This window comes from Aptenodytes forsteri, unplaced genomic scaffold (assembly GCF_000699145.1).
Source record: "Aptenodytes forsteri isolate BGI_AS27 unplaced genomic scaffold, ASM69914v1 Scaffold66, whole genome shotgun sequence".
NCBI lineage: Eukaryota > Metazoa > Chordata > Aves > Sphenisciformes > Spheniscidae > Aptenodytes > Aptenodytes forsteri.
This window is the reverse complement of record NW_008795131.1, coordinates 3,695,928-3,718,228: the sequence shown is the minus strand read 5'-3', so window position 1 is coordinate 3,718,228 and position 22,301 is coordinate 3,695,928. Positions and strand designations below refer to the sequence as shown.

The window sequence follows — 22,301 nt, the reverse complement described above, 5'->3', positions numbered from 1 at the left end:
GCGACCTTGGGGCCCGGGCGAATGTCGGATTCTGCCCTGGCCAAGCCTGGAGGAGAGACTGCATCAGCAGGGAGCTGTGACAGCCTGTGTCCTTTGGGGAACTGGTTTAACTGGCACAAAGAACTCCGCGGCCAGCTGTAAGCACCACTTCTCCTAGGAAAGCATAATAGAGTAACTAGATTAGAAACCCTTTAAAGGCAGAAAGGGTCTTGATGATGGCTGTGTGTACCGTGAGCTCTATGCGCTTCAGTTCATGGATCAAAGTAGTCTCTAAATGGTGTTTTCATGCCAGGTAAGAATGGAAGAAGAATGGCACAGGAATAGAATGGCATAGGAATAGAATGGAACAGGAATAGAACAGAACAGAAGTAATGGCTGTTTCAGCTGCTGGAAGAAGACAGAATTCTTCCTGGCTGTGTGACTGGAATCCCTGTGTTTATCACAGAGATTCAGAGGGTGAGCTTAACTCACCTTGGGTTGGCTCCCACTGATTTTTAGAGGAAACAGGAAGAGGACAGCAAGCAAGCATATCTTGTTTCTGCTGCAATACAAAACTTCTCTGAGTCACTCCTTTTCCAAAAGCACTGGCTTCTCTGATGCCATCAGACCCACAAATCTTCCCTATTTGTCCTAACAGGAGGAATTTAACAAAAACAAAGTTGCAATCTCTTGCCAAGAAACCTTGCTTTATTAATTCAAGAGAAACAAAGCATTTTATTCCTGCAGTAAGGAAAGATATATTATTCCCTCCAAATAAGCTTTATTTGCAGGGGCGAACAGCCTGTATGACTATTACTCTGATAGTGCGGGTAGGCTTTCTAGCTCCAGCGTTACTTGGGCCCCACCGGGATCAGTACTTCTGTCTGAAGCCTTTGGGCTCTGCTTGTGGAACCCTCCAGAGAATGACATGTCCGGAGTTACTTTGTTCTAAATGCCTTTTTAATTTTTTTTTTTTTTAAATTTAAGCGTTCTTCAGCCTGATTTGAATGAGATACCCTAGAGTAAAGGCCCTCTCCAGCGTTCCCATCCATAGGGCTGGACAAGATGCCAAAGCAGGTAAAAAAAACCCCAGGAATTGTGTGCGCTAATTAAGTTTTACTGCCAGGAAAGAATTCTTGGCTTGTTTCCATGCAGTCAAGATTAGGTAACAACTAATGTATATTCACCCTTACTTAATGAATTGACTGGTCCTACTAATTGTGTGTTTTTGAGCTGTGTTACTAACACCAGCTAGTGATTTTTGTTATGCCATTGGCTTTAGCGGGGCAGGTGTTAATGCGTGTAGCAAGCACATCCTTAAGGGTATTTTTTCAGTAAAATTAATGGACATATGAGCTACGCAGTATAGGTACCAGAAGGGATTGTATTTTCAAATATTGTTTTTCTTCTGGCTAAGCGATCACCATCTCTTCTCAAATGAAGCGATGTTGAGCAAGGGGGTGCAGGCGAGCAAAAATAAGCCCTTTCTCAGGTCCTGCAGTATCAGCCGCACAACGGACTTAAGAACTTGGCTGGTGCCAGCGTAATACAGCGAACACATGGGAGGGCACAGGAGGAATGGGCGATTGGCAGAAACTCCTTGTGTCCACGGAGTATTTCATAATGGTGCGTGTCTGTTCTGTGTGAAAGCAGCAAGCTTCTTAACGTTCATTCAGAGGAGAATAACCGAAACCACTTTGATGGCAATGCTTAACTGCATTCCTAAGCTTTTTTTTCCCCTTGCTGTGTAAAATTTTGTATTATTGGAAATGAACTACTTATGCTGTCTGCAAAAGATAATGCTCCTAAATGAGTACATTATTGTATCTTTATTTTTTTTTTTAGAAATGTGTTAATGGGGTTTTGCGGTATATTTTCTCCTTTATTAATGAGCTTAGCTCATGTCGTGGGAATGCTGCTAACTAAATTTAGCGCTTTTTCTGCATAAGCAAGGTGATACTGTTCATTGACTTGGTTAACTTGTAAAGAATTGCAGATTTATGCTACTAAATGCAAATGAGTAGGGTTATTTTGAAGGAGTTTCTGTCAAGGAGAACAGAAAAGGAATATCCAGAAAGCAAAAATCAGGGCTGGCATCTTTTCCCTCCTTCATTTTCCCTTATAGCTCCTCTCTCCTTCCCCCCAGAAATGACAAAGAGGACCTGAAATCTCTCTGCTGGCTAAGTTTTCCATTACGTTTATACAACAAATGTGTCCTTCCAACTAATATCATCAAGGACGTGGGAGCCCAGAGGCTAAGATTTAAATACGTTAAGTGATTCAAAGGGGACAAATCTTCACCTAACGCAGGCCAGCTCTTACAACGCTGCCATTTCTTTCCCCTGGCTGCGATGTGTGCACTCTGCGACTTCACTTTTGGGGCCCTCAATCTCTGCTCTAAAAATGAAAGTCTCTGCTAGGAAAACTGCATTTGTGTTGGACCACAGTAGTTTTCAGCTCTAGCTTAGCCTCCGCAGCCAGTCCTTCCTGCTTCCCTCTGCCCAAGGCAGTGTTTGCATTGAATGCATGACATTCATAGGCTTAGAAATATGCCAGTTACGAACACTGTGTAAGTATGTCTGTGCTGAACGACCTGCAAAATTGCAAGTGCCAGGTAGCGTGACTCTAAGGACACGTTCTTTCTGAGTGCCTTTGCTTACAGCCAGAATTACCAGCGATGAATTCAGTTTGCAGACAGCGTTGTCAGCCTGCCATCTCTCGTATGCTAGATAATACCTTTCTAAAAACAGAGCACCCCATGGGAACCATTGATGCTGGGGGAGGGCAGCTGGGAGGAAGAGTAGCTCAAACGTACTAAGTTATGGCTCCTGCTGAGACTGAACTTCTGTTACATGGAAGCAGTAGAAGAGCTATAAACTGTAGTGGATGAGGTGAAAGTCCAGCTATATTCAGCCTTTGGTGCTGATCTGACATCCTCTCCAGGAAAATGGCCAAAAAGAAGATTCTATCATCCAGAATGACCTCAGTGAATCATTTGAAGAAGAAGTTAGAGCGTTCCTCAGTGATGAAGAGAAACTGCATCTTTTTGATGACCTCACAAAAGTTAATCCGGTGACCACTACAACAGGTAAGCAGCCAGCCAGGGGAGTATCTCCTGAGGAGTCACTTTCCTTGGTGGCTACTAATATACGGTAGTTACTGTTCTTATCGCATTAATACTATCGTGAACACAGTAGTTAAAGATTCAAAGCCTATTAAAGCCTATTCAAAGCCTTAGAAAGTCACATTTGGCTTGGCTGAAAATTTTTTTAAATACTTCTGTTGTAGATTTAGCCGTGCTGATCTCTTACCAAGCTCTGCATGCAGAGCTCACAGCTGTATTGTTGGTTCAGGTAGCCGGGGTGTGGTTGAGAGTTAATGCTATTGAAGGACTCCTGCATGACCTTGTGATTGCAGTTTGGTGTTACGTGAACGTATCAGAAAACGAGGCTCTAAGATTCAAAATATATCCACGAAATTGGTTTTGAAAAGTAAATTCCTCACTCGACTTTTAAAGATGATCCTGTTAAGAGAAGCTAAGGCCTGTTCCTAGTGCAGATGGAGAATTCTTGCCTCTGTTCTGCAAGTGAACAGATTTGCTTTCTAGGACTGACTATATGAAACCTCATAAAAGCACAGGATTTATTGAATGGAATAGTTAGCAGATCCCTTAAGATTTTTAAAAATAAGGGCAACTCATGAAGACATTGTTATGTGTATTAGACCTATATCACTCTCTTGACCACCTCATTCTCTGTTAAACCTAGTAGGTAACATATCTGAAGATTCCTGTTACAAACAGGACAGGAAGAGTCAAATACACTTTTCAAAAGATGCTAACAGAAGGTGTGTCTTTCAGTTCTGAAATGTCTTCAAGCAAGATATACAGTAAACTTGTTTTATACAAATGCTGGCTGCAGCCTGGTGGCTTTAAATCCTTTTCAGCCTATCTCCTGCCTCTATTCACCTGAGCTTATGAGAGAGTACCACGTTGCACTTCGTCCTCAGGTAATCCTTATATTTGAAATAACTGTCCTTCTGCAGAACCCAGATGTCAAGTTCTTCAAAACCTATATAAGCAAAATAATCCTAAAGGATAAAACCCATTTCTAGTGAAACATGAGTTCTGTTAAAAGAGCAGTACTGCTTTCAGATAAATGCGAGACGACCTTTGCTGTCCATTGCCGTTGAACTTTGTAATTACTGTTCTCTTAAATATGAATATTCTCTTTTACTGCCAGGATTTAAAACCTCACATCTTTGCAGTGGCTGAACAAACCTACAGAAACGTCCAAAGCCAGATAGACCCCGTAAACCAGTCTATAATTGTTAGTGGAGAAAGTGGTGCTGGGAAGGTAAGGAGATTTTTTCCTGACATTGCTCTTAAGTTTTGAGATTTGCTAGTGATTTGTAGCGCATAGTATTGCAGTGAACAAGCAAAGACGAAGAAAAAAAAATTCTGTCAGCGCACGTAGCCAGTCTGCTCTAGCACGACTCTCTTGAAATACGCGTGAAGCATTAAGGGATTGCTGCAGTCAGATAGACTCTGCTAAATATAGCTGCTCTTTGGGTGACATCTGTAATTTTTGGGAGGGCTAGATTTGAATCATTCAACAGGAATTGCACCTGAGTTAATGCCTCAGCCTAGTCTGTTAGGGAGCTAGTGTGGGTCTCGGCAAACCCTATGCAGAGACTTAGAAGAAGCGGGAGAGTTCAGATCTTATCCTAGGCCCTTCTGTAATGGTTCATCCCTATTCAGCGAGTTACTGAGGATATTTTTAAGCCTGAGAACAAAATGATTTGCTGAGTGTTAATGACTCAAAGTCCATTTATATTCAATTCATCTTAAGATACTAGCTGTTAATTCTAGCTGAGCTTCCAGATGGTTACATCTTGATAAGACTGCCATTCAGCAAAGCACTCCGACTCCAATAGCATTTAAATGTGTGTCTGTTACGTAAGCACGTGCACAAAAAGTTTCCACTGAACTAGATCTATAAACCTGACACAATCACTCTCTTTAGCATCATCGCCAGCTGCGTACTCTGTTTTCAGAAGCTAGCGCTCTTTCACTAACTGACATAACTAATAACGTGGTAAAAACAAAGGCCTATTGTCTTGCAGACCTGGACAAGTCGCTGCCTTATGAAATTCTATGCTTCTGTTGCTGCTTCAGTTATCTCTCCAAAAGGCAATGAAACTGTGGAAAGGATAGAGAAGAGGGTGTTGGATTCCAACCCTGTCATGGAAGCATTTGGTAAATGAGGCTTTTTAAATAGCAAAGAGAAGTAGTGGCCACTGTGGGAATTTTCTTTGTTGATACACAAGTCTAAGCTAGCTCTTGGTCCTCTCCTTAAAAGACAAACTCTTCCAATACTGGAGCTATATACAAATCACCCTTAATATCTGTATGTCCTACATGGAAGAGTGGAACCACTCTGATTATGCTGTATCTGTCATGGCAATTTCACAGGAAATGCATGTACCCTGCGGAATAACAACAGTAGCCGTTTTGGAAAATATATCCAGCTTCAGTTAGACAGGTAATAATTACTGTGTAAAAACCTTATCTATTGTCTTCTTCCTTTAAGTCTTTACAAACCTATTTCTGAAGTCTGCCATAGAATATTTTATCTGTCTTTAGAACATATTTTGGTTTGCTGGCAGCTTATGTTATTATTATATCTTTTTTTTTTTTCCCTGCAAGCTCTCACCCTGATCTCTAAAAGAGAGCAATGGAAAAACAGAGATGCAGTTAAGAACTCTGGATAAAATATTACGTTAAGCTTGCACACAAAACTGAAGGTGAACTGCTGTCAGTCGGTATCGTAACAACACAACACCTATCGGATTCCGTGAGGAAGTTTTGTTGAAATCTTTGCTTTTTTTTCCCCCTCTAGATTCCATCATCTGAGTAGTGCTTCCATTCAGACTTTCCTTTTGGAGAAGACCAGAGTTGCCTATCAGGCCCCCAATGAAAGAAACTTTCATATTTTTTATCAGGTTTGCCTTCAGTTAATTTTGCTAGATATTTCTGACAAACAGTGGGGATGAAATCATCAGATTTAGCAGTTGCAACTTTTAATATTTAACAGTTTTCCTGTCTGCCATGCTTCCAAATTAAATCATGCTCCCAGTGCGTTATTCTTCATTGTCTGTAAGACATAAATACCGAAAACATAATTCAGTCGTTACCTTGTTTTCTGTCTCCAGATCACAAAAGGTGCCACTGCAGAGGAGAGGCTGGAATGGAACCTTCCAGAAGGGGCTGACTACCGCTGGCTGCCAAATTCTGAAAGAAACTTAGATGGTAAAGATCAGTTTCACCGACTGTCCATTAATAACGGCTGTAACTTGAAAGGAAGGCAGGCAAAAATGTGACTGTCCTGTTGTCGTGGTTTAATTTCAGTCGGCAACTAGAAAGGAAATTAACTCTATCCCTGCCGAAACCAGGACACCTATAAAATCCCATGACCCAGGTTGGTCAGCCAACAGCAGACATTTTGCAAAGCCGCCTGCATTAATGTGATTCTTTTTAAGTTTCCGTTTGCACTATTAAGAGTTTTCGCCTGGCTTAAAACAGCGGTTTCTGGCCTAGCGAATTTGAATCTCTCTGTGGCTATGTTTAGAAACTGTCTTGTCTTTGGATGTGCTTCAGCTACCTGCTGCCTAACTTCAGAGCCCCACGGAGTCAGTATTAAGTCAATGACTTGGTTCTCCAGCTTGTACTCTGGGATTTACCAAAAGAACATCTGGCTTCCTTGATCTCCTTTGACAATTCCAGCTAAACTGGACGTGGTGTAGACTGTTCTGCTTGCCTGTGTTTTTGTGCATGGCTTTCTTTTAAATAGCACTTGTTTGGCTTTTCAGAGGACTGCTTCGAGGTGACCAGAGATGCAATGTTTCACTTGGGCATTGACCGCTCCACGCAGAACAATATTTTCAAGGTCAGGTACAAAGCATGGTCACCACGAGGCTGCTAATGATGTTTGGAATGTCTTCTTAGTGTGGGATTTCTGCAGAAGTAAATCTGTATCAATGTACAGAGCATGGGTTGTTTGGTACTCCTGACTGGATGGCCTGCGGCTACGCATCAGGTTGCATAGCCAAATATTAGATCGTAACTAAAAGCTTGCACCTGTGAACTTTAATTTTCCTTCAGTAATTGCAGCATTAGGAATTAACATAGAAGCTTGGAATCTACTTGCTTTTTTTTTGTGCAGAAATGTTTTGACTTGTCCTGTTCCTTGTGGCTAAGGGAAGGCTAAGAGGACATCGCCTTGGAGGGGAGCTCTGTTTTAGAAAACTGAATGATTGATTATATTTCAGGTATTGTCAGGCCTTCTCCATCTTGGGAATGTCCAGTTCTCTAATCCAGTGGATGAATCTCAGCCTTGTGAACTAGAAGACAAAACCAAAGGTGAGGCAACAAGCATACTGTGCTCCACAGTCATCTTAGTGCAGATGCCTAATGGAAAGGATTACTACGCTCTTCTGCTTGATAGGAGACTATCAAGGTCATGGGCAAACCAAAATTTAAGCGTGTTTTTGTTCGGTACTTCATGGTTTCAAAGTACTGAACAAACAAAAACCTAATGCTCCCCTGCTCTGAGAGGTAATATCCTTCTGTTACAGGTCAAGGCAACTGCAACATTAGGCAGTCATTTCAGAAGGATTATTGGCAGAACTGTTACTCTTGATTGTAATCTTACGCTGACATCACAAGATTTCCAGAAAACTGACCCAGAGTGGAGAGCAGGGCTTTTGAAATGAAAGCTTTGAAGCTTTCATGATAAAGACTTAATAACAGCAAATCTGTTAAATTGCAGCATAGAACATAGGTTGTTCTGCATGTCTTTAGGAGGCTTGTGGATCTAGTTTTCCTTCAGAACTAAAACACTGTGCTGAATAGTGAAGTTTCCTACTATTATTTCACATGCTCTGAATTTGCACTACTTAATATTCAAATAGTTTTGCATACACCTCAGGTTAGCAAAATCTTAAATGCTTTGTTAGCAAATACTCACTCTTCTACATTTCCTTACTATCTATCCCCAAAATCCCTGTTTTTTTTCTGGTCATGACTGTTTGATTTGTCTATCTGGATTTAGAGGTCTCTGCTCAAAAAAGGTGAAAAAGTAGTAAAGACATACCTAGAGAGTACTCTCTAAAATGCCTACTTCAGTGTGGCAAACTTCAGACTTTTTTGGTATTGTTGTTTAAATAGAGTACCTAAAATTCTAGGGGTACTGTACATCCAAATTAAGAGTCTGGTCTTGCAAAACTTTCTCCCAAGTTTGTGTAAAAAGACCCAAAAATGCACATTTAAGTTGGTGAGTTCATGGAAGTGTCATTTTTCTATACTATCTCTAGACCTTCCGTAACTTTAAAGGGGCTGCGTTCATTTGACACTCCAGATAACCTTGCAATGTTTTTTTTTCCTGAACAAGATTTTGTGAAGACCGCTGGAGATTTGCTGAAGATACCTGTCGAGGAACTGCTGGAATCATTAAGAATTCGAACAATAACTGCTGGAAAACAACAACAAGTCTTCAAGAAGCCATGCTCCAGAGCCGAATGTGAGACTAGGAGGGACTGCCTCGCCAAAGTGATTTACGCTAAGTAAGGACACGTAGGCCAGGCTGCTGTGCTAATCCATATAACTTTTGTGAGGGAATAGGGAGGCCGGAGAGGTTGACTTTCCCTGGCTTTCTACTTGGACTCAGTAACAGCGTAACCCTCCCTTCCCCTCTCGACACAGCCTTGATTCGGTTGTAGATACTGACATAGCTGCAGTATCTAATAGGGAGATCTTCAGAGAACTGCTGTTTCATGTCAGCAGGCAGCATGTCATAATTTTTTGTTTCTTCCATGTGATACTGGTATAAACAGCAGTGAAAGAACACTACTCTGATTGTTGTAAGCAAGCGCTTTCCACCTAATCCAGTTGTCATTGTCTGCAGATTGTTTGAATGGCTCGTTTTGGTCATAAATGAAAGCATCTATGCAGATCCGTCAGTGTGGACCAGCTTCATAGGTATGATTATTCAACCCTGGTTTAACTGAGTAACCGTAAGTCCTTCAAGCTAATCCTAGACCAAAGTGCACTGTCTTCCCATATTCCTTCTAGGTTTGTTGGATGTTTACGGTTTTGAAGCCTTCCCTGAAAACAACTTGGAACAGCTTTGTATTAACTATGCCAATGAGAAACTGCAGCAGCACTTCGTAGCACACTATCTGAAGGCACAACAGGTAATTCCCCACTAAGATCAAATGTTAAATATCTAATTTCAAAACAGCATTTTTTGTCTCTTTAATTGTATTTCTGTGCCTCTGGTCAGATTGCAGCCTTCAGTCGAATAAGTAATGCCACAGAAATCAGTAGGATGAGAGTAACAATTGCTTTTTTAAAGAGGAGAGTGCGGGGCAGTTGGTGGAACGAGACAGCTTTCTCTCCTAGGGTACTGGAAATCTGTTCCCTATTATACCCATTGGCTCTGTGGCCTGTTAAACTGTTTGCATTCCCTCGAAGAGCTGAGCACTTAAAACTAAATTCTTGAGGTAAGTGTAGCCTAAATTGAGATTCTCTTGGAAGCTGCTGCTTATAACCATGTTAATTCTCTTCATCAAGCATAGACTACCTAAATGGGTGGGGAGCTTCTAGACCTGAACTTAGTGCGAAGGCAGAGCGCCCAACAGAACCTTGTAACCCGAACATCAATAGCACGTGGTACCTGGTGGAGGCCTTCTGCTGCAGGAGAACAGCTTCATAAACCCAGTTGTCATGCTGGTACCTTTAAAGACAAAAACACACTGCACATCAGCTTTTATTTTTGAATGAGGAGGTACACGAGCTGTGTTGTTTCACAGTAGAGAAGGTATTTGCACCATGCTAAATACATTGCGGTCACTTGCCTAACTGGTCACACACTGCTAATTCCAGTTCTCATCCGACTGCTCTGAAAGCTACAGCGTCCCTGCCAGGCCTGGGCTGCCACTCTAATAGATGTACTTCAGGCCTTGTTGAATTCCTCCACATGACACATACATTACCACGATGCTCTTTGCCATTAACTGGAATCCGGGAAATTATTTTCTTTATGGCAGCGACATCATGGTACCTTCTGCCTCACGGCATAGTTTTATCAGTTTATCCAGGAGGTAAGTATCTCTTGGACCATAATTTGTGCTTTCATATGCTCAGTGTTTTTTTTCCTGCCTGCCCTCATCAGTATGCCAGGGGTTAATGGTCAGTGAAGATGGAAACCAAGTTCAAGCACACAATTACTTTCCTTGAAACTGATTCATGACCTCTGTTTATAGTACCCCTCCCAATTGCTGCCTGCCCTCTTAACTCTCTTGATCTGGCTGTGTCCCAAACCACTTAAACGCCATTAGTGGCTGCGCTGAGCAAGGTTTTGGCAGGAGACTTTTAAAATAACTGGCCAGAGCTTGTGCTTGTTAAACACTCCTGACAGTTTGTTCTGGAATTCAGCATAAATATTGTACGTATTATTTCAACCAATATCTTTCTCCACTTCCTTTTGGATCAGGCTTTGTTTTAAATGGAGCACAGTAAAGTCTGGCACACACTGGTTGGTTTAGGGTTATATTGCAATCTAAGGAAGGAGTTCTGTGCGTTCCTTGCCCTTCAGGGCAAAACTCGGTACAGCCAGGAGAGGCTTAGCGTGACTGTAGCCTCTGTTTGTTTACTCTGTAAAGCAGCCTTGCAGCTCTCTCTGATAAATCTGTGAGGTTCCCAAATACTGAAACAAATTGTTCCACCAGCATCTGCTGCTACATACTCAAAAGCTACCTGGGGTAGAATATCCTCATTTGTTTTGGTTTGTTTTTTTTTCCCTCAAGATTGCCACTGAACATGAGCTGAGCTTTGGATGAGCAGGCTGAGCCTAGGATTAACTTGTTAAACAGTAACTGCATCAGACTGCAAAAAGGCATACAGTTATTTGAGCTCTAGTGCCCTCTGCTGCAGAATAACCGCTTTCTCTCTTACTTCAGGAAGAATACGCAGCTGAAGGCCTACAGTGGTCTTTCATAAACTACCAGGATAACCAGAACTGCCTTGATCTGATAGAGGGCAATCCTCTCAGCATTTTTTCTTTGCTGAATGAGGTAAGTGTGGATCTGAACCCCCAATGCTTTTGGCCTAGTTGCCTGCCTTCCGTCCCACGCCACCAAAGAAAACATGAACACTAAATTAGTAGGAAACTTGCCAGCTATAAAATTTCTGCAGAGCTTATTTTTCAGAACAATCATGACACTGCTTCTTCCTATCCTGAGTTGTCTTTTTTTCCTCTGATCCTGGGTGCTCCGATTCAAATATGAAGCCTCAATTACATGCTTTTGGGTTCCCCCCCCCAGTATTTCAGGGCTTGCATACTCAAAGCAACTCTAAAAGTAAAATAGCTATAATTTTAATTTAAAGTGTCTTAGCTTTTAAAGACAGTTCTTTATGACAAATAAGAGATGCTGCAATTTTGTCTCGTTTGCTGTGCAGGAGTGCCGTCTGAATAGATCTTCTAACACTGACCTGTTTCAAACTCGGATTGAGAAAGCCTTGTCTAATAATCAATGTTTAAGTCGAAACAAGTTTAGTAAGAAGCCTAACTTTATTATTTCACATTATGCTGGCAAAGTCTGCTATCAGCTGGCAGCAATGGTGGAGAAAAATAAGGTAGGTGTTATCAGAAAGAGCTGTTTAAAACAAAACAAAAAAATCTTACAGACCAAAAGCGATTTAAAAATCAAAGCATATTCAAGCACAAGTATATTCAGTGATGCTTACTGGATATACATACCTTGCTCCAAATAAATCCTTCAGGCCATGTAAAACTGGGTAATGTTCTTGGTCTGATTTTCAGTGAACCATCACTGGCAGAAGCAACTGCTTTGTTAGCAGACCTTTCAGCTGAGGATTAAGTGGACCATGTCTCACCAAATCAGGGCTTCTTCCATTCCTGAGACGATGCAGAAGTGTTAGTGGCATCAGGGCGTTTCTATAACCATAAATATAGCGCTTCATTTCCCCAAAAAATTCAGATAAGTTTGAGAAACAAGAGCATGGACTCGACTACTGAAAGTTCTGACAGTACCCAGGAAACTCAAGTTTTGGCCTCGTTGTGCCATCAGGGAATAAGTGAAATAGCCTACAGATATGAGAGTCCCTTGTCATTCTGACATCACCAGCAATTATGGCAAGTGGTAGGAAGTGATGCAATAAAATACCATCTCTTAATTAAAAGGAAGACTTTCTAATATCTGCTGCAGACTGTCCTATGGGGATTACGCTAGTCCTGAGACTTCTAGCTCACTTAAGTTGTATAACAAGAACAATGTTAGGAGCAGTCGTACATGTGACTAGACTTGCTAAATGTTCAGCCAAACGTTGTTTTCTGTTCCTGAATCTGACTATGAATGAATGTATGTAGTCAGATCTGAAACTACAGCTGTGGCTAAAGCAAAGTTGGCATCAGAAATACTATTCCATCTATATATGTGAAATTTTTAGTCATTTTCAAGGGTGGCAGGTTTCTGCCTAAGTCCAAATACTAACGAGTCATGTTTGTGTTTGCAGGACCCCATTCCACCAGAGCTGGTCCATGTTTTGCAGAATTCTAAGGACCCTTTGCTTCAAAAATTATTTCCTGTGACAGAAAGGAACCAAAATAACATCAAAACCCAGAATAGAGCAGCTGTTGTTACGGTGGTGTCAAAGTTCAAGGTACATCCTATTCAAGTTTCTGCTTTCTACTGCTTCATAACTAGATGAGAAAACAGTATAGTTGGACCAAGATCAGTAAATGTTATTAAAATGAAACAGCTGTAAAACAGAAATAGCTTCAGACTCCTGAAATTCTCGGGATTTTAACTCACTCCAATTTTACCTTTTCCTTTAACAGTTGGGCATCTGCCTTTGCGAGGCTTCTTCCTACCCGTTCCTCTTGAGGGGTTAGCTTCAACTGATGGCCCTGCTGTAATTTTGGAAACTTTCTGAATTTACCATCAACAATTTTACAAAAGCATCCATAGAGTGGATTTTTTGCTCAAGCTGTCCTTATAGAAGAGCTCTGCTAATACTGAGTCTGTAAAGCCATCCTTGCAAAAAACGGCTTCGTTGTTTTTATAGAAGACCACCGATTAGCTAAACTACCTGTGGAGGAGGAGTCCCTGATTAAACCTGTATTTGTTTTTTGCAGGGTTCACTTGAACATCTCATGCAGATTTTGAACAGTACCACACCGCATTACATCCGATGCATCAAGCCTAATGCTGACTGCAAGGCAATGACTTTTAAAAGAGAAGAGGTAACTTTTCAAAAGCCTTTCCTCACTGAGTCAACGAGAAGCTTCCTAGAGGCATTGTGCGGGGCTTTGCATTGGGTCTCTTATGATCTTGAGTCACTTGCAAAGCTCTTTTCACAGCACATTTTGAAATAGATTTTTTTCTCCTTTGGAGCTTCCAAGATAAACATCCTTTCAGAATCACTGACGATGCTTGTCCAAAACGGAGCTAGTAAGCACAGCAGCTCTTCCAGATGCAACTTACTTGTTGCTCTATGAGAAGGTCTCTTACCAGAGCGCTCCTGGGTTATTTGGGGTGCTACCATCACAGCCCTCAAAATAGATAAAGGTGATCTGACTGCTCAGCAGTCCTGGTCACACAGATATCTTCATGGTGAATGCCCACAGCAAAACTTTGCTTGCTCCTGGAGTCTAGTCTAGGACAAGTTAGATGAGATCAGCTGACAAGCATGTCTTTGGGAGCAGAGCAGCAGATGCTAAAGCTATAACTAGAGAACCTCATCTGATGTAAAAACAAGCAGCTGGAGTAGTGCTGCATTAATTTTCAACACTCGGAGAATTTGCTGATTGCATGCAAGTAGTATTAAAATACCAACGCTGGGTTTTCACATTCTGCTGCATTCGGTCAGTGCAGGGTGTGTGGATACCACGAGAGAGGGCACGTGAGGACTGTCCCTCTGTGTTAGCACTGCCTCGACCCTACTCTGGGTGTTACTCAAAGCAGTAGCTCGGTGGCTGCATAATCCCCTTCTCCGCCCTCTCCACTCGTTTCCCGGCTGCCGGTGTGGTGGTGCACACCAGGCAAGCTCTGGCGTGGTTGCTGAGCTGAGCTGCACGTGGCTTGGGTCGAGCACACCCTGTGCAGACCGTAGCAGCAGCTTCCACAAAGACAGTGGTTACCTAAACCACCTCAATTTATGCTTCAGGTTCTCGGCCAGCTTCAGGCGTGTGGAATAGTCGAAGCCATCACCATCAGTGCAGCGGGCTTCCCTATTAGGTAAGTCCGAACTTCTTGAGCAACGTCTTCCATAATCCGTTTCTGTAGCAATTAGTGGCATATTAGTTATTCAGAAGAGCTTATAAGCAGGAAATCCAAATATTTTGCAGTCTGTTTCAGACCACAAAACTACTGATTCTTTCAAAGCTATCTGAAGAGTCGTGCTCACTGCTTGCTTTTAAGCTTATCTGAGCACCTCTCTCACATTTTGGAGACAAAAACACCTGTCACAAATCTGGACTGTTGTTCTGGGTTTTGGATAATGAAACTCCCCTCGTTCAGCAAGTCCAACAGTGCAGTAACAGCACAACCAGCAGCGCCAGCGCAACTTGCGTTCAAGACAATGGGATTCTTAAAAATATACTAAATACTAACAAAGGCCAGATGTGTCTATAGCACACCCCTGGTCTGAGAGCTCACTGTACCTTTCCAGTCTAAGAAGCTGGGGAAGAGATGTTTTGATGTGGACTATCGTGTACTAAAACTTTCTAATTGAATGTGGCCTCACAGTAACATTTTCAGCAATTAAAATTAAATTATAAATGGCATTCATCTAAGTGTAGTCATCTCGAAGTCGAGCATCTCATCGCAGCCAGTCACCTTGCTGGGCTTTCTTGGCCACCTTTCGAGGATAGACGGAACAAGGCCTGAGCTAGTCACATTTTTGACAGCTCAGTATTGATGTGGTGAAGCTCACCGTTAATCATAAACAAGCACAATTCCTGCCCAGTCTTTGTTACAGGTAAAAGTCACTGTCTGTTATTGGGCAATAGGCAGTCTCCTGAATTTCTTCAGGAAGTCTATACTTTCTTGCATGTTAGTGACTACACAGGCATCAGTCTTTTTGCGTTCTATGCACTGGATCTCTGAAGCCATTCTGCAGTTTTTCCCCCTCAAAGGATAGGTTATTTACCATACAGTAAATGATACTTGCCTAGAATTAACTGTACGTTTTTCTATCAGGATCCCTTTCCAAAGTTTCACTGAGCGCTATGCAATACTGAGAAAATCATGCGGGTCCAATAAAAGCAGAGTGTGTGATAAAAGCAACTATCATACTGCCAAGAAAAAAGGTATGTTTCTTTAGATAATTCCTCTGCTATCAAGTAAAATTTTCACTGCACCAATTTGGTATCGCATAGGTCAGATGCAGTTACTGTATTCAGCACTAGGGACACCACTATTCTCAAAATATTTTTCTGATCTATCACCAACTTGAGTTTCTAATTTGCCTAACGCTTACAGCAGGCTCTTTTAAAAGGTCTGCAAATCTTTCATCTTACTGTTTTTCTGTGTTCCTCTTGGGTAGAACAATTACAGTTACGATGGTTTTTGGGGTTCCCCCCCGATATAATTTGATTTAGAGTTGGTTCTTGAGTAGACCTGAAAACCACTTACTTTTTGCTTATATTCCTTCTCCTTCCTTTCTTTTTTTCCCCCCACCTTGTTTTCTTGCCAAACACACTGACCGTCTAGCTTACCTGGATTCTGCTGCTTCTTCTACCTTTTGCAAACTTCTGTATGTGATTCTTTTTTCTAAGCAAGAGCGAGGATGGACTTTAAAAAACACAATCCAATCTACAAGGTAACATCTTTGGTATGAACCCCTGAAAGAAGGAGCTCAGCAGGTGGTTACATTTAATATCGAAAGTTACTGCAACCCCCTTCTCTCTCCCAGATTAACCCCATCTTCACCCAATGGGTCTGTTCAGTAACCAGTAGATGTGGGAAGCAGGACCAGTAAGTACCAGCCTATGTCAGATAAGTAAAATGGCTGGAAATCTATTCACTTTGCAGAAAGGGAATGAAGTAATGAAGCACAGGCTGGAAAATTACTTACACACCATATCTTTCTCCCTCAATTATAAACCCATTAGCTGAAATGCCTCATTGTGGTAGGTTACTAGTCCTTTTTATCTTTAGCAGGTAATAAGCTGCAAACAAAGCAAAACAATTTCCTAAACACGGGGATAAGCTTTTGGTTCCCTTATCAGCCCAGCCCCATGAACACCATCATAGTCACCAGATGTCTTCCTGTAAGCAAGAGTTGCTTGTATTTGTTTTCAGTACCTTAAAATGCTCTCATCTCCTTAGAAATATTTATAGCAGAAAAGCAAACAGTATCCAGGATGGAAAGATACAAAGACCATCAAGTTCCGGCATTGGGCATGCAGAAACTCATGCAGCATTGCCTTGAACAACACAATCTCTTTCAAGGACAGGTCTGAATTAACTCTACCTCTATTTCCAAATAGATTAATCTGGCTAACCTGTTTGTCTCATAATGTAAAAAAATTGTGTACTATGTCTCAGAAATGGTTTTAATAACCTCTTATTGCTGCCATAAACTCCTGCTTAGTACATGTCCCTGTAGCTGCTTCTGATGCCCGGTGAAAGCTGTAGAATTGTGTAGAATTTGTTTTCTGTTCCTGCATCTTTCAGTACATTAAGGCTACGAGTCTAATTCCTTGCTTTTTGTTCTTTGTTCCCAACAGCTTTGAATTTTGGGTATTTCCATCAGATTTTCTTAGGACCGAGCTGCTCAAATCTAATCTTAATTGCATTGCTGTTGCTTTCTAATGTTTCCATATAGGATGCTTTAAACAATGTGAGAACAGCCGAGCCCTCCGTATGTCTGTTACATTGTCTAGATCTACCCAAAATGACATTTGTTACCTATGGATAGGTTATAATAGAGGTGGTAAGACGGCACCCAAACTACATCCTAGTTAAAACACACCACGCTGGCTTTCTAGTCGCTAGCACATGGTGAAATCTATGCTGTCACATTTTTCCCTTAAACACAGCTAGATCTAGTGATGTCTCAGCCATCACCTCCTCCCCTCTTGTTGTAGGTGTATCCCCCCCTAAATGGCCAAGAAGTCTCAGTGTAAAGACAATTACTTGGTCCCGATTTCCAAGTTCCATGATACCTTCTCTTCGATGCTTCATTTGCAGGTGAGACTCCAGTGGTGGATGATGACAAAGCATCACGTTCTGTTGTTTTTGAGATCCTTCAGAATGTTGTTACGGGACAAACTGCTGCTGAGCAAACAGGGAACAGAGGAGAAAACACTTCGGTGTACTGCGGCAAAACCAAAGTATTTATGGCTAATTCTGTGGTAAGAGTGCTATTTCCGTGGCTAACAGTTCTGGAGCGTACCTGCATAATGGGGATTCTGGCACAGATTATCATCGTGGTTTAGGCGATACTCCTGCTAATGCCAGTGTGACCAGAATTTGGCATTTTTCTTCAAATTATTAAACTATATCAAAGATCCATCAGAATCCAGCTATCAGAAGCACTTTGTTTAATGGCGTCCTTGTTGCTAATGGACAAGGAGCTGCGCTTGTGTCTACTGTTGTCAGTATCCTCCCAGTTCCAGTAAAGATTACAGCTTTCCTTAGCTTCAGCTGACAGACTTGGCTACTCTGACAGGCCTAAGCAGCTTCTTTGTGAAAGAGATGAAGGAGACGAAGGCACTTTTGCAAAGCTTGCATACTGGAGGATGCAGCCATAAAAGAACCCCCTTCAACGGAGCTAGTTTTAAGCCAGCTGCTACTGTGACTTTGGGAGTGTCCGCTTTCCCCTCTCCACAACACCCTTTTCCCCCTCAGATACTTACATTTTCATTTTACGTGTTATCTAATAAGCACTAATGAAGTGCTCTCACTTCTAAAACCTAATCCAGCAGTCTTAGGACACTGAAATGTGCACGTGGTTTTTCTGACAAACACCAGGAGGCTGTAGGAGAGGGAAGAGTTGTGAACACAACTCCGTCCCCGAGTATTCACTGCAGGCTCGTATCCCCAATGCAGCTGGAGCAACTTGAAGCTAGAAGAGCAGAGGTGTTAAATGAGAAAGCATTTTGCATTCAGTGTTGCTGGAGGAGATTTAAACAGAAGAAACTAGCGAAGGAGAGATGGTCTGCAACCGTCATCCAAGCAGGTAATTTGATAAAGGTGTGGCTGAACATAACGTAACATTTCCAGTTACGCTGGATGTTTAAAGTGGCAGGAGTGGTTATGTTAATTGAAGATGGAGAAAGCTTAAGTGCCATCTCTCTTACCTTGTGTGCAAGGGCTTCCAAGATTCTTTGTACTCAGATTTCTTTTAATTAAATCTTCAGCTATTCGTTCCTGGTTAGCCAAGAATCGCTTCCAAAGGATGCGCAGGGCTGCTAATGTTATTAAGCATGGCTGGAGGAAATGGAAGGTAAGTACGTTGGTACAGGAAAGCATTAAAATGGAGTGACTGAGGCTTTTTAGTGTTTGAGAAAGAATCCACCTCTGTCAATTAACTGTACAAAACCAATACTGTAAATTCTCCAGAAAACTCTTCTCAAGCTGAAGAGTAGAAGACGGATGCCAGTCTCGTACAGCTGCTTCTACAGGGTGGCAGCGCAGAGACTGCAGAATGAACTCGTTCCTTACCTTCATAAAATGGGAAAGTGTCCCAAAGGGTGTCCTATCCTTTAAGATGCCCTTTTTTAGACTGTTAGTTTTGCAGTTTTAATTTTTGTTCAAGATGTGTGAGAATCTTGTTCAAGAATGTTGTTCTGCATCTCTTCATCAGGCAAAAATGGTTGCGTTAGCAGCAGCAGAATTGGATGAGGGTGAAGAAAAGGCGTTCTTCGCAGTTCCTGGAGCTACGGTGCTCTCGGCCAAATCACCTTGCTCTTTGGAAACAACTTGGCCTCTGCATGCAATAATTCAATTCTGGCCTCTTGGCCTTGTCCTGGCTGCGGCACCTGTTACTGTAACGGGACTTCGGAGAGACCTGTCCCTGCTGGCATGCCTCAAAGTACTTCAGGAGAGCAACTGCTACAAGGTGGAAAGCTGTTTCTTTGGCTGCGGCATCACTTCCATTAGAGCTCTCCCACAGGTAACATACCTCGCGCACTTGAGTCATCAGCACAGTTAAGCTGCCGTGAGTTCAGGAAGCTGAACTCTGCTATCAAGCAGAGCAACTATGAAGTCTGCTCTCGAGCTACAGTCTTCCTTTTTCCACTGGCTTAGACGTGCCAGATGACTATTGATGACTCCGGCATCAATAGGTCAAGCTAGGCGCACACAGCTGGGTTGAGGCTTTCAACTCTTGTTAATCTCTGTCATAGGAACTGATCAAAGTTCTGCTTCAGAAATGGAGAGCAGAGCATTCTAACGCGGGCTCTGCTATTACGTACTACATACTTTTTCTGCTTGGGGGATTCAAGTTGCACAACAGGTGAACACATGAAAGAGCGTCCACTTGGGGAAAGGCCACCGGGTGTATTAATAATATCCCAGTAATTCTGCATTAACTTCACTGTGCAGACAACTGCACAGACTAACTCAGAAAGAGGATTTTCAGGGCAGAAAGCGGGGAGCAACCCTCAAGTACTTCATCTCCTACACACATGCAGAATAGTCTTAGATACCTGTGCTGGTTTTGGCTGGAGTAGAGTTAATTTTCTTCCCAGTAGCTAGTATGGGGCTGTGTTCTGGGTTTGTGCTGGAAACAGTGTTGATAACACAGGGATGTTTTCGTTATCGCTGAGCAGTGCTGACACAGAGTCGAGGCCTTTTCTGCTTCTCACACCGCCCCGCCAGCGAGCAGGCTGGGGGGGCACAAGAAGTTGGGGGTGTGCTGTTTAGCTGCCTACCAGGTTAAACCACAACAATACCATTTACTACAAACAAGCCACAACCCACACTGGCTTCTCTCAGAAGTCGCACTCTGGTTACCAATCACCTCGTGCCTGTGCTTGGGTTTTTTGTTGACAATTTTAGGCAACCTCAAAAATTTATGTGTGCAAGAATGTAGCCTGTGCCTGGTCACAGTTACTACGAGTAGGAAGAAGCAGTACCAAGTCCAGTACTGACTAAATATGCAAATCTGCAGAGTTTAAGCTAATTTCAGTTCAAATTACGGTATTGGTACTCCTTGTAGTCATCATTTCTCTTAAATCCATTTGTACTAGGACTACTTTGGAGGTCTTCCTCTATCCTTATTCATGTTCACTAGTTGCTTATATACTAAAGCACTTAGTTTGAATAGTAAAATTAGCTCAAAATCTGGCAAAAACATCAGCTGACCTCTCCACCTCTTTTTCTTGTAGGGCTCTATCAAGTTTCACTGCAAGAAGTCTCCCCTGCATTACGCAAATGTCAGCCCCCATACGGATGCCTGTTCCATCACTGGACTTAACCAGATTTTATTGGACAGAAAAAACCTCCTTCCAACATAGGTTTTGGCCATCTGCATACACTGTACTTTTTCCTTCAGGGAAGGACTGTCTGCAAGCTGCTGCTTTCAAATTACTCAACGTCCATATCCGCTGCTACCTCAGAGCTTTCTATATTGATGCATTGTACATATAATATACTTCAAATTTAGAACACGTGGGGGGGGGCATTCCTCCTCTCACACACATGCACATATTAGAGGAAATACAGTACTATGAGAACACTCAACATAATTAAAATAGATCAAGTGCTTTAAGCAATATATACTTGAACTGAACACTTCTGGCACTACCTGGGAGAAGCAAGAGGCTGGTAATGAGAGAACAAATAAGGCAAACATTTCTGATGCGTGCTGGATTCTCGTATGGAGGTACAGCTAAAACTATTCTGACTGACCACGAGCGTTCAGTAACATCATAACACTTCTGACTGACTGAGGAAGCGAGCAGCAGTCAACTGTAACACTAACAGCAGATGTCTCAGGGAAAAGTGAGACTGGACTCTTGCTTTTTTATCTATAGGACCAAAATATATGTGCTCTCACAACTGCCACGCATTTCTAGCGCTACCTAGTCAACAGCATTACCTCTGCCAAGGGGCCAGGGTTCTCATCAGAAGCGCTCTATACTGTCTCTTTGTTGCTCACATGGATCTTGAAAACGTTCAGCTCTTTTGTGTATGCCACTTTTAAATAAACTGTTAAATACCATGTAAAGGTGTCTGACCATCCGCAACAAGGTTTAGTTAACAAAAACACTTCAGATTAGTTTGTGGGTTAAAATAAATGCAAATATATTTAATATAATTGTTACTGGGAAGCAACGTTTCCCATGGCTGACAGTATTTCTGTACCAACAGAAAGCAAGTCCACAGAACATCAAGTTTAATTCCTAATATCTAGAAATCTGTCCAAGACAACTATGTCACTGCTGATCAACTCTAAATTGAAAATTAGAGCACTGACATCCGTGAGCAAAGTGTGACCAAACCTTGAGGGAACACACGGAATGGTGCACCACAGTAGCACGCGGTGCTGTCAAATCTCTTCTGTCAGAGGGAAGAACTCTCAAGGAAAGAAAAACGTTCCCAAAGTAGCTCACTCAGGAAGAATGTTCTCCTTCTCTGGAGGTTCAACAATTCTCAAACAGCAGTCTGCAAACTCAACAAATAATGGCTCCTGCATGTACTTTTTCATGAGGGAGCTTTTATCTTCTGCTTGATCGATTGTCAGCAGTAGCTGCCTGAGGTGTGGGTTCAGAAGCAAGCCTCTCAGTTCTTCCGATTCCCCTTTAAAAGAAAAAAAAAAAAACAACAGTACTAATCTCAAACAGTTACAAATGCGGTTGAGACCACCCGTACTTTGCAAATAAGCTTTCAAAGAGACGTGGTGAAAGGCGAGACATGGTGAAAGGCCAGGTATCCGACATTTAAGTCCTTAAGGCCTTGTCTTGTGATGAAGTGCACGACTGGGATAAACTGCAGCGCTCCACGAAGAGTTCACGGGAACTGTGAATCTCTCTGCTCGCTTTGCCGAAGGCCGGCCACCGCCTCCGCACCCGGCCGACTTCCGACTGCTCAAGATTACCTAAAAGCTTGAGCTTCTGCAGCGGGACGCGGTCCTGCTCGTCGTCTTCCGTCAGGATGTCCTCCACCGACCGGGCGCTGTCTGCGGGCGAGGACAGCAGAGCTGCGGGGGGGGGCGGGGGCCGGGGACGCCCCGCGCCCTCACGGCCCGCCCGCCCCACCTACCCGCGTGCCGCCCCGCGCGGGTCGGC

At 42.5% G+C, this 22,301-nt stretch overlaps 2 protein-coding genes across 2 annotated transcripts in view; one reads left to right on the top strand and one right to left on the bottom strand.

The window, feature by feature from the left end:
• The first annotated feature begins 1,015 nt into the window (after positions 1-1,015).
• On the top strand, positions 1,016-21,298 carry MYO19 (myosin XIX). Its single transcript, XM_009278236.1, has 24 exons — positions 1,016-1,056; positions 2,923-3,067; positions 3,839-3,987; positions 4,221-4,334; positions 5,104-5,236; positions 5,453-5,522; positions 5,880-5,982; positions 6,193-6,289; positions 6,850-6,926; positions 7,309-7,399; positions 8,430-8,601; positions 8,943-9,016; positions 9,110-9,231; positions 10,999-11,112; positions 11,498-11,674; positions 12,575-12,721; positions 13,197-13,304; positions 14,228-14,298; positions 15,262-15,371; positions 17,257-17,420; positions 18,118-18,247; positions 18,429-18,514; positions 18,875-19,183; positions 20,400-21,298. The coding sequence occupies exons 1-24, from the start codon at positions 1,045-1,047 to the stop codon at positions 20,526-20,528; spliced, it is 2,904 nt and encodes a 967-aa protein (XP_009276511.1). The 5' UTR covers positions 1,016-1,044; the 3' UTR covers positions 20,529-21,298.
• A 3-nt stretch (positions 21,299-21,301) lies between these two features.
• Positions 21,302-22,301, bottom strand: part of ZNHIT3 (zinc finger HIT-type containing 3) — a 6,273-nt gene continuing 5,273 nt past the window's right edge. The window contains 2 exon segments of the mRNA XM_019471781.1: positions 21,302-21,813; positions 22,112-22,213. Coding sequence (XP_019327326.1) covers positions 21,623-21,813; positions 22,112-22,213 — 293 coding nt within the window. The 3' untranslated portion in view covers positions 21,302-21,622.

Coding starts and splice junctions, on each gene's coding strand:
- MYO19 (XM_009278236.1), top strand. Junction 14,299..15,261: donor GCAGCGGGCTTCCCTATTAG/GTAAGTCCGAAC, acceptor TTTTTCTATCAG/GATCCCTTTCCAAAGTTTCA. Junction 18,248..18,428: donor TGCAACCGTCATCCAAGCAG/GTAATTTGATAA, acceptor TTAAATCTTCAG/CTATTCGTTCCTGGTTAGCC.